The 11827-nt window shown below is 40.5% G+C and overlaps 2 protein-coding genes and 1 pseudogene across 2 annotated transcripts; all 3 read right to left on the reverse strand.

The window, feature by feature from the left end:
• Positions 1-3866: 3866 nt before the first annotated feature.
• On the reverse strand, positions 3867-5013 carry LOC9307510 (aspartyl protease AED1). Its single transcript, XM_002873428.2, has 2 exons — positions 4786-5013; positions 3867-4620 (listed from the first exon to the last, which is right to left on the reverse strand). Exons 1-2 carry the CDS (start codon positions 4955-4957, stop codon positions 3911-3913), a joined length of 882 nt encoding a protein of 293 aa, XP_002873474.1. The 5' UTR covers positions 4958-5013; the 3' UTR covers positions 3867-3910.
• A 629-nt stretch (positions 5014-5642) lies between these two features.
• Positions 5643-7618, reverse strand: LOC9309543 (annotated as a pseudogene).
• Positions 7619-7707: 89 nt separating this feature from the next.
• Positions 7708-10068, reverse strand: LOC9309544 (aspartyl protease family protein At5g10770). Its single transcript, XM_002873430.2, has 3 exons — positions 9666-10068; positions 8819-9256; positions 7708-8744 (listed from the first exon to the last, which is right to left on the reverse strand). Exons 1-3 carry the CDS (start codon positions 9829-9831, stop codon positions 7921-7923), a joined length of 1428 nt encoding a protein of 475 aa, XP_002873476.1. The 5' UTR covers positions 9832-10068; the 3' UTR covers positions 7708-7920.
• Positions 10069-11827: the final 1759 nt, after the last annotated feature.

Here is an 11827-nt window from a genome sequence, read left to right on the forward strand (position 1 = left end):
ATGCAATATAAGCAGCACCCATTCTCTTTGGTTTACGGCATGGAAGCGGTAGTACCAGCCGAACTCAATGTGCCCGGACTTCGCCGAACAGAAGCACCGTTAAATGAGGAAGAAAATTCAGCAATGCTTAAAGATTCACTAGATACCATAAATGAAAGGCGTGATCAAGCTCTAATTCGGATCCAGAATTACCAACAAGCAGCAGCCCGATATTATAATTCTAAAGTTAAAAGTAGGCCGTTCTTCGTGGGAGATTATGTATTAAGGCGCGTCTTTGACAACAAAAAAGAAGAAGGAGCCGGTAAACTCGGTATTAATTGGGAAGGACCTTACATTATTACCGAGGTGGTTCGAAACGGCGTTTATAGGTTAAAAGACCTGGAAAACAATCCAGTCAAGCGACCTTGGAATGTGATCAACTTAAAGAAGTTTTATGTTTAAAAGCTACATGCATTGTTTATGTACATGAACTACGATTTGGCTTGATCCCGAAATGGGTACGTAGGCAGCTCGAAAACGAGTTCAGCTATTAATAAAATGGTTGTTTTATTTCTTTATTAATAAAAGGTTCGGCTATGCGAACATACAAGAGATTGGAAATAAAGCGTTTATTCAAAAAAAAGAAGAGACGAAGTGTCCCTCATCGTACACTTCGAACTACGAAATCCTTGTTGACGAGCAGAACACTTCAACTCCTTGACCAGCAAGATCGAGGATCGGTATCATGCAGTCCGGAATTCGAGCAAAGTCAGAAATCCCAAGCTCAATCCACTCTCCGGGGTGAGATTCAAGGATGTGAAGACTTCTTGACACTGTAGTAAGCCTGCGTTGCATCCGGTTAATCCTCTTCCGAAGTCTCCTCTTTTCTGACGTAAGCTTCCGGTGTTGAAGCTCGAGCGCCTCTATGAACGCCATCGCCGTTCCTTGATCTCTGGTTGGGAGATCCCTGATCAATTCACAGGAGGCTCGGATCTGAGATCTCAAGAAGCTGCGAAGTGGAGGAAGATGCCTGTTTGGCTCATTTGGAACATCTTCGTTCATCATTCCGATTCTGTAGAAGTCGGGCATAGACTCCGAACAGCGAAGATTGAACTCCATACCTGCTAAAATGAAAAGAAGGGTGAGAAGTAAAGGGGAATTGAACCTGTAATTTATAGGAACCCCATATCCTTAGCAAGCTGCGGATTCTATCCAAGGGATGGAGTGATTCGCGGAGAGATTCATGCCCTCAAACAGATCCTGCATTAAAAGGTGCATCTCCGAGAATATTTTAAAAGAGAGGTAAGTTGCAAATATTTCCATAAATAAAAAGGGCCGAAGCCCATCACGAGTTTTTTAAAAAGAAAAAGAAAGAAGAAAGTGAAGAAATTAAAGAACATTTATTGGAGAGGCTCAGGAACAGGCTCCTTCATCGCCGATTTAGTTCCCGAAGTGGACGCCTTGTTCGTGACATCCACTTCGGAACGATCCCGAACGCGTTTCCGGCAGTTGTTGGCCTCCTCCTCCAAGTCCTCTTCCTCTTCACTGTCAGACGAAACGGCGCAGACAGGGGCGTTCACGGGACCCGGGACTCCTCTAGCGCGGAGATACATCCGAAGCATCTTCGGGATCTCAGCAACGGAGTCAAAGTTCCGCCACTCCCATTGAAAGGGATTGCTCTCCAGGGCCCGTATCTTCCTTTCCACCCGGGCGATGCGAGCCTCGAGCGTCTGCCTTTTGAGTCCCAGCCGCTGCCTCTCTTCACACAAGCGACGGTGCTTGTCGGCGACCTAGCATAAAAATGGGTGAATAAGGCAAAACAAAAGTTTTTAAGTCAAAAAACTTTAAATATTTACCTTGTCGATGAAGTCGCAGGCCTCTTTCTTCTCCTTTGAAGGGAAGTGAAAGACGGCGTGAGGAAAGAGAACGCCAGCCGGTTCAAATCCGTCGCCGGACAAGAAAAGGGGGCTGCCGGGAGCGATGGGGGCTACTTCTTCGTTTTCCATTCTTAAAATATTTCTCAAGTGAGATTCTATAGTCATGTTTAATAAAGCCTAGAGGTAGGTAAGCCTTTATTTATAATGATTTAGGGTTTGTCTTGGAACCATAAATCCATTAATGGTAGCGTTTCCGAGTGGGTTAAGCCACTTTTGGAAAATCGAGAAAAGGCAATTATTACATTAAAAGACGAGCCGTTCTCTTTAAGAAGGGAAAGAGCAACCGTCACATTAATTGCAAAAGTTTCTAAGGCCCAAGCCTGACAAGTTTACCGAGTTGACTAAACCCGAAGTGGGGAACTCGCTTTAAGCCGAGCTCAGCTCTCGCATTCTAAAGAGAAAGGTCTGATCAGCCTAAAAATCTCGAAAGCATTGCCACAAGGCCACAAAAGGTTAAAAGCGGACTTTGCAAACCCGCATATAATTTTAACCAGACCCCCTTGGGCCACAACCTAAGAAAGGTTTAAAAGCCTCCTCAGGCAAATATTTTGTTCAAAAGAAAATAATAAAGCCTCCTTAGGCAAAGACAAGTTTGAAATTAAGTCTTAAAAATAAAGGGACAGTCCCCAATTTAAAGTGGACACAGCCACTACGGAGCAGCAGCCACCTCGGAATCCGGCTCAACAGTCGAAGCTTCATTCGCGTCCTTGGCAGCTGCTTGATCAGATGAAGCTCCTTGACCACCCTCCGCGGTACAACCAGCCTCCGGAGTGACCTCTGGTACCATTGGAGCTGCGGGCGGGACAACGTTTTCCGTCTCACTTGAACCTAGAAATAATGATTCCAGTCAATCAAAGGTACAAGGTAAGGAAAGGTAAGCCCGCAACCCTTGAAATAAATCTCATACACACAGAAGTAACCATCGCGATGGTTCTCTGGAGATTCTGTGGGAGAAGCTATTTGTGCTTCCGCCATAATTTCCGGCGGAATCCGGCAAAGCTCTCTCAATCGCTCGAGGGATTGAAGAGTACAAGTGGACCTGTAGTGCGGACCGGCAATGTCACCAGGGCGGGTGCATTCGTCGTTACTAGAACGCCTCTCGTCAAAAGACGGAGACTCGGGTCTATCGGAATCAGAAGTCATTGGGAAGAAAGAAAAATTCAAGATCCGGCGAAGAAGGGTTTTGGTGAAGGAACGAAGAGAGAGGTTTTGATTAAAGTACAAAAGTAAAAGAAGAGAGTAATGGTGAAAAGAAGTTACCTCAAGCTAATGATGAAACCGCCTCGGAAGTCGTGTGGGAAGTGGGAAGGTTTTTCCCGTTTTAATAGTAATTAATCAATATACGGTCATAATGATGACAGATGTCACTCGGTTAAAAATGGATAGTGCCAAAATTAAAGGAGTGATGAGATTTTCGGCGGGAAATCAGAAAGATTCTCGAGCGCAATCTTTGGCCACTTGAGCATTTAAAGTCCTCCGAACTGGAATAGCATTTCGAAGAACTTGGGGGGCTAATTGTTGGTGTCGGATCCCGCACCAGAAGTACGAGACCAACCAAAGATTGCCACGTGATCAAGATAATGGCCCATAAAGGATGAAGCCCATTGGACCCGTGAGCCGAAGGGACGGTCGAAGTGGTTGTCACCATTTCGAGAATCCGAAGTGACTACACTGTGACACGAGTTCGGTGTAAAAGACACGGGTAAGTCGGTTCACGGACACTTGGGCCGAAAGAGGCGAGGCCCATGAAGATCAGAGTCAACTCAAATTCAAACGTTGAGCATTAAAGCCGAAGAATCAAAACGGACACATTTAAGAAGAAATAATTGTGCTTAATTACTCATTTTAATGTCGTTTATCGGTGTATAAATATAGAGGCCGATGGCCATGTAAAGGGGATCTTCCTCTGGAGAGAAAAATAATAGAGCAATTTTCGTATCAATTTATAAGTTTTTATATATTCATTTTTGTCCCTCAAGAATAAACTTTCCCACTTAACAAAAATACTTGAGTGTGTGAATCCGACATCCACAGCAGTAGGAGAAGATATTGTTGTAGGTCGTCGTTGTTTGTAACGGAAATGAGAATTTGCCAGGGCCAAGGCCAAGAATGCCAGCAGAACCGATGAAAACTCCTTTGTTATTTTCACCGCAACCAAAGTAAATATCGTCCAAGACATCAGAGTTTGTTAAGGTAAACTTCTCCTTGGCTAGGAATCCGACGGTAACCGATCCATCACCGTAACCGATTCCGTATAGGCAATTGGAAGCCGAACAACTTTCGGGGTTTCCACACATTGGAGATGAGCACGAGACGTTGTGGTAAGAAGAAGATGAAGAAGGGTTAAATTTTGGTTCCTTTTGTGAATAGCAACTTCCAAGACATGGCTCGCATTGAGTCCATGTCAAATCGCTTCCAGTGTCGAACATAAGCGATATATCGTGCTTCGGTGTCCCAATTCCGATTGTTACGATGTAGTTTGGTGAACCGAGTATGATTCCATTTTTGGCTGGTAGCTTCGTTGATTTGGCTTTGCTGACTTCATCTGCAATATTCTTTGACAGTTTCGAGTGGATGGACTCCACGCGTGCTTCATCACGTCTGAGGATTTCGTCATGGTCGAGTCTCGCATCTTTGTTGCTGCTAAGATGGGAGCACGCACCATGCATGTGCACCACGCGCAGCGATGACTTGGTATTAGATACTGTGCAGAAAATTCATGTTAAAAATAACAAAAGAGACTCAAAACTTCACAACTATTGCAAAAAAAAAAAAAAAAAAAAAAACTATTGCAAACAAAACAAAAACAATAACAAAAAACTTATAAACACAATGGATGATTAGAGAGTACATAGGCTAAGATAATCACCTTTTGAAGAAGGGACACAAGATGATGATGAAGGAAAAAGAGAGCTGACTTGAATGGTGTAAGAGTCAAGTACCTTTCCACTCTCTCTTTTCTCAGCTCCTTCAGTAAAACACCAATTAAGACATACACAAAGAAGAATTATCATATTCAAGAAATTCCTCATTATGCTCATTGTTACCCCTCTCTCTCTCTATCTCTCACAACAATAAATGTGTTACATACATGAAATTGGTTAGTCCTTTTATAGCCATTCTCTTTGCTTAAGATAAGTGTCTAGTGGCTGTTGTTAAAGTCTAAGCTATCACATGCATTTCACATTATTATGTAGGGACTCCATCTCGTTTGTGTTTGATATGTCGTCTCTCGAGACGACTGACTCCAAGTCTCAGGTCTCCATGTCCAGCGTTCTAAAGGGGTTGTAACATTATCTCTATATATTATTGTTAACGTGTAATTTTGTCTATAGGCTCCAAGTTTGGCGTAATTAATCGTCAACTAGATGTTGATGTCATTCTGTTCTTTTGTCTTCACTCGAGTCTCCAAGTCTAGCGTACTAAATGGGTTGTAATATTCCACTTAAGTCTAAGCGTGATTGATTGAGCAGTGAACTAATTAAGTTTATTTTTTTGTAACTTTTTTCATTAAATATTAAATGGCTATACATTGTTCCTTATTTAGGCTTTACAAAAGAGATCAAGAAAAAGGTAGAACCAGATTTGTGAACTTGCTTAACGATTAGTGCAACAAACGAAGAAGTTTTGATTAATTAGTAGATGAGAGTAACTCCATTTAAGTGCTACAGCTAGCGGAACTAGTTTTGCAGATGGTCTGAAGCTAAATCTGGCCGGTTGTGGCTGTAATATGAAGCTTTAATCCTTAGGGTAGTAGCATCGATGGTTCTGAAATTTGAAAAAGCAGTTTTTTTTTTACATTCGCACAAATTACCATCTGTCACACACCCAAATTACACACTTTGTTAAGGATAAAAGCTAATTTGTGTGATGTACTAATTAACTACAACCATTCGGAGCAAACCCGACCCGTCCACCCACTCCGTCGTACACAACTTGTAGCGTCTGCTGCTGAACGCTTCCAAAGATGGCGACGTTGTCGTCGGGATACTCTGCAAACGCCAAACAAAGCTTTGACCTCTCGGACGACGAATACAAAATCCCTTTAGGATCAAGTTCCACGACGGTGCCGCCGCTGAAGGAGAACGCAATCTTCGTGATTGTCACCGTCTTCAAGCCTGTAAAATCATAACACGTGTCCAATTCAGAATCTCCCGACGACGTAATCGTATACTTGGACATCTTCTCCTTAAACGCGCTCTTCAATGCCGCATAGGCCTTTGGAGGAAATACGAGTAATCACGGTGCCGGAGTCGATTATAGCACGGGGCGTTGAGGATTCGATTGAAGGAATTTCCAATTGCTTATCGCAGACGGTGATTCCTTCGATATTAAGGTAATAGAAGTCTTTGCTTGGGGAGGAAGAAACCGGCGTGAATTTGACGGATTTAGAGATTCCGGTTGATCCGAAGGTGAGATGACCACTGGTGTTGCTAACGGAAGAAGGGAGGCAGTAGGAGAAATTTTATTGTAAGTCTTCGCCGTCTACGACGGAAAGGAGAGTTGACCGGGTCCAAGCCCAAGAAGTCCGGCGACTCCTTCGTAGTAATCTCCCGTATTGTTCTCACCGCATCCAAAATTAACGCCGTCGAAGAAATCGGAGCTCATGAGGGTAAACTTTTCTTTGGCGACAAATCCTTGGGAAGTCGAAGTATCGCCGTAGCCGACACTGTAGCCGCAAGTGGAATCTGAACAACTTCCTTGGAGACCTAAACAGAGAGATGAAATTAGAAGTTTAATTCAAAAACTCGGTTTAACGTAACCGGAACAACACAAATTGCAAAACCGTAAAACATGGTCAAGACTCGTCGTGGCTTTGCCACTGATGAGATGCGAGCATGGGCCGTGCCTATGCACCAACTGCAACGACGACTTGGTATTCGATGTTGAAATAGACAAGTTAAATTAGCGTTCAAATGGTGTCGTACGTGTTAGATGTTTATATACTAGGACCAATCTCAACACAAATGAAACATTAGAGATTGAATTGAATTGGCTAAGATAATTTTACCTTTTGAAGAAAGTGAGCAAGAAGATGATAATGATGATAATGAATGAAAAAGAGAGCTGACTTTAATTGTCTGAGAACAACCCTTTCCATTGATTATTATTCGAGCTCCCTCAGTACAACCCCAATTGAGAAGTACACAAAGGATTATTATGATATTCAACAAAGCCCTCATTATGCTCATTTTTACCTTCTCCCTCACTCACTACAATAAAAATGTCACTCAATTACAAGAAAATTGGTAGGACCTTTTTATAACCAATTTGTTTGCTGAGGAAACCAAGTCTCAAGTGGAGGTCACCTACACATCACATAAGTAGGGACATTAACCCCCATTCCAAGTTCAACGTGCTAAAGGGGTTGGAATATTTCAACTAGATATATTAGCGTCCGAAAGGGCTTGGTTAACCGGAGTGCGTCGAACCGGACCAAAATACCAAACCGAAGATACAACTTGAATTAGTCAACTAAATGTCAAGGCTTGTGGACATCTTCTTCTAATCGTTTACTTGCTTCAAGTTAATAAGCGTAGACTTGGTCTTCTCGTTTACTTGATTCTTGTTAATAATTGGGACTTCAAATTCAAGTCTCCGGTGTATGTTGTTAAACTATCACCCACCCCAATATCACATGTTTTCTCTCTCGACTCCAGCGTACTAGAGGGGTTGTAATATGTGATTTTGTCTCTAGACTCCAAGTTTTGAAACACAATTCTTCACGGTGTAAAACAGAAAGACGAATTCGAAAGCAGCTAGTCCTTGCGTGGGCAGTTTTATATGGGCCTTTACCAACATCACTCTGTATTATTCATCTAGTATTGGAATAAAAATGTACAAATTTAACAGTTGGTTCTTGTAATTGCTGTATCATTCACACAAACGTACTTCAAAGACCAGCACGCTCTTTACCCGAATTACACACTTAATTAAGGATAAAGCTAATTTGTGCCAAATCCATAAATTTTAAATTACCCGTTTTTTTTTTTCATTAACTAACTTAACTACACCCATTTGGAGCAAACCCGACCCGCCCACCCGCACCATCATACACAACTTCTAGCGTTTGCTGCTGAACGTTTCCAAAGATGGCAGCGTTACTGTCATCGCTATTCCCTGCAAACGCCAAACAAACCTGTGATATCTTAAACGCGTAAAATATCCCTTTCGAGCCAAGCTCCACGACAGCGCCACCGCTGAAAGAGAACGCCACTTTCGGGATCGTCACCGTCTTAAATCCGCTGAGATCGAAACACGTGTCCAAGATCGAGACGCCTGACGTGGTCGGATACTTTGACATCTTCGCCTTGAACGAGCTTCGTAACGCCGCGTAGGCTTTTGGCGGGAGACGAGTGATAACGGTTCCTGAATCGATTAAAGCTCCCGGAGTAGAGAAGACGGTTGAAGGAATCGGCAGTTTCTGACCGCCGACGGTGATTGCGACGATATTAAGGCCGTAGAAGGAGGTTCCATCAGTGATGGTTGAAATCGGTGTGAATTTTACTGATCTGGAGATTCCGGCGGATCCGAAGGTGAGATGTCCGGTGTAGCTAGCGGAGGAAGGGAGACAGTAAGAGAAGATCTTATTGTAAGCCGTAGCCGTCTGAGACGGAAATGAAAGCTTGTCACGGCCAAGACCGAGAAGTCCGGCGACACCGGTGAAAAGTCCTTGGTTGTTCTCACCGCAACCGAAATAAACACCGTCGAATACGTCGGAGCTCGTTAGTGTAAATTTATCCTTGGCGAGAAATCCGACGGAGAATGATTGATCGCCGTATTGAATACCGTAGATGCAATTCGAAGCCGAACAACTTCCGGCGTTTCCTGAAAATTAAATTCCGGTTAACAAAACCGGATACGGTTATAATAACCGGAACTACAAGAATTGAAAATTGAACCTGTAGCTGAAGAGAGGGAACCACACGCTGCTGATGAGCAGGAGACGTTGTAGTAAGAAGTAGACTTGGAAGGGTTAAAGATTGGTTCCTTTTGGTCATAGCAAGTTCGAACACATGGCTGACATTGAGTCCACGTTAAATCGCTTCCGGTGTCGAAGATTAGTGATAGATCGTTCTTTGGTGTCCCGAGCCCGACCGTCACGATGTAGTTTCCTGACCCGAGTGTGCTTCCGTCTTTAGCCGGTAGATCCGTTGACTGGCTTTGACTGACGTGATTTGTTGTGAGTTTCTTCGACAGTTTTGAGTGGATTGAGTTTACGCGAGCCTGGTCGAGTCTTAGGATCTCGACATGGTCTGGACTCGTGGCTTTGCCATTGTTTAGACGCGAGCACGTGCCGTGTCTATGCGTCACGTGCAGTGAGGACTTTGTGGTAGACGCTGAATGTCATGAGATAAAATTCACGTTAGAAAAAAACTTTATTATCTGACGAAATGATAAAGAAAATTTTCTTGTAATTTTCAACATAAGTGGAGTGAAACAGAGTTGTACTTATTCACGAAGTAGTCTAAATTGTTGAAATTTTTTTGTTAACTCACTGAACTAGGCAACAAAATATTGATTACAACTACTAATTATTGTCGTTTTCCCCATTTAACAAAATACTGAACATCTTCCAAAAAAAATATATTGAACTTCTTTACTATCGCTTTCTTAGTCCTGTGAATGTAATAATATCAATTACTTGGAAGCAAGAAATTGGCTTTTATAACCTAATTGAGAGTCTTTATTCGTCTACCTTATCTATAAAATCATATCATAAATTGAATTGGCTAAGAAAATCATCACCTCTGGGAGAAAGAACACAAGATGATGATGATGCTGGGAAGAGAGAGCTGACTTGGATTGTATGAGAATCATCAATCTCTCTTTCTTGAGCTCCCTCGTTACAACCCAAATTGAGACATACACAAAGGATTATTATGATATTCAACAAATTCCTATTTATGCTCATTTTGCTCTCTTCTCTTTCTCTCCCTCAAAAAAATGACATTCGGTAACATGAAAATGGTTGGTCTTTTATAACCAATCTTTTTGCTCAAAGAAAGTCGCTAGTGGAGGTTGTTTAACTTTAGAAGCAATCCAGTCATCCACATATCACACAAGTAGGGGCACTCTGTTCCATTGGTTTCATTAACCAGTTAGATAGTGACACATCATCTTGCAATGGAGCATTATTGTTATTTTCTGTTGTCTTTCATACTTCCAATTTCAGCACATTGAACGGGATAATATTCCACCAAATGATTCATTGATCAGTAGTAAACTAATTAGGTAGGTGTCGAATCATGCATGGATATGTGTGTGATGCTCATTCGTTAATTTGCGACACAAAATAAAATGTTAAATTTATTCAAATGTCCAATGACGAATTTATACATGTATATAAACTATTGTTTATTCGTTAGCAAAAGCATTAATGACTCTCATATAATGATATTTTCGCCTAATAATGGAAGAGTCATTTCATAAGACTCATATTACTAAGAGAACCAATAATTGAACAACTGCAAGCAAAAGCAATAATGTTGCTTAAAATTTAAGAGAATCCAAAGTGATCATAGTATTGAAGTAACCACAAAAAGAATGAAAGCAACATTTTTAGTCAATTAATTTACATCCTGTCCCTTGATTCAAGCTTACTTACGCGTATACATTTTAAGTCACATATCATATGTTTGCATCAATTTGGAAAAAAAGTGTTGCTTCACGAAATCACTCTCTTTCAAAAATTAAATGTATGTAGTTTAGTTAGCATATGGTAGATTTAATAATTGTTTACATGAACGTGTTAAACATCAACATGTGATCTCACAAACCATCTTTATTGATAGTATCCTACTGTAAACTATAGTTAAAGAAAGTTCTGAAGTCGAACCAAAGTTACAGCCTTACAGGTAAGAATAATACACTAGAAACAAAGTAAATGGAGTGATTGTAAAGTAATTTGTGACCGAAAACATGCAAGTATGATTGAGATAATAAGTCCACAAGAACCTCAATTAATTGGATGTATGTGGGCCTCAATATATATAGTTTCCGGAAAACAAAATTTTGACAAATACTAATGAGTACAAGTGGGAACAAAAGATAAAGATTCTAATAAAGAATCTTAATGTAGTGGAAGTGGGAGAAAGCTGGAATCTGTACCCTAATTTCTAGAAACTTAGAAAATTCAACAGTCGTCCAAATTCACAATTCACATTGACTTAATTACTACTACTATCTCTCTTAAGAAATATATATTTATTACTGTTTGGTTACTTTACTAACTAAACACTCATTATATGATTATTTCATTTGACTCATCAATAATGCATGTTGTTGGTTCCAAATATGAAACTCTGTATAGTTTAAGGGAGTGGTATTTATTATGAATTTGATTATATTATAACGAATCCGTAGACGGTGGATGAGATATAATTTATTTCTAATAAAAGAAAATGAATTGAGTGATGACCTAACTCTCCATCTATATCAGACATTATATTTCTGATAAATACATATATACTAGACCAGTCTTTTAACACATGCACAATTAGATTAGTGCATTGAAATATGATCTCAATTTATAAATCCCAAAATAAGTTAAAAAAAAAAAATCGTTCCATAAACTTTCATATTTTTTTATTCCATATATTTATATCATATATGAGGTCTGCCAATAAAAACCACCGAGCCAATTAAAAATGCATTAATGTTTTCAAAATCTGTTAAACAACATAGTAAAATGAATTAAACTAAAGCTTGTTCGACGCATGTTTTTTTTTTTTTTTTTTTTTTTTTTGTCAAATGATGCATCGCTTTTCTTACATGCGTTATTGATTATTATCAAGATAGTGCTTATGCAGGGTAAATGTGTTAACGTCAATAAATCAGCATAAAGACAAAGATACTGAAGTGTTTTGAAAAAGATGAGAAGGCAATAACACTCGTTTTTTAAATTATTC

This window comes from Arabidopsis lyrata, assembly GCF_000004255.2.
Source record: "Arabidopsis lyrata subsp. lyrata unplaced genomic scaffold ARALYscaffold_6, whole genome shotgun sequence".
In the NCBI taxonomy this organism is placed as follows: Eukaryota; Viridiplantae; Streptophyta; class Magnoliopsida; order Brassicales; family Brassicaceae; genus Arabidopsis; species Arabidopsis lyrata.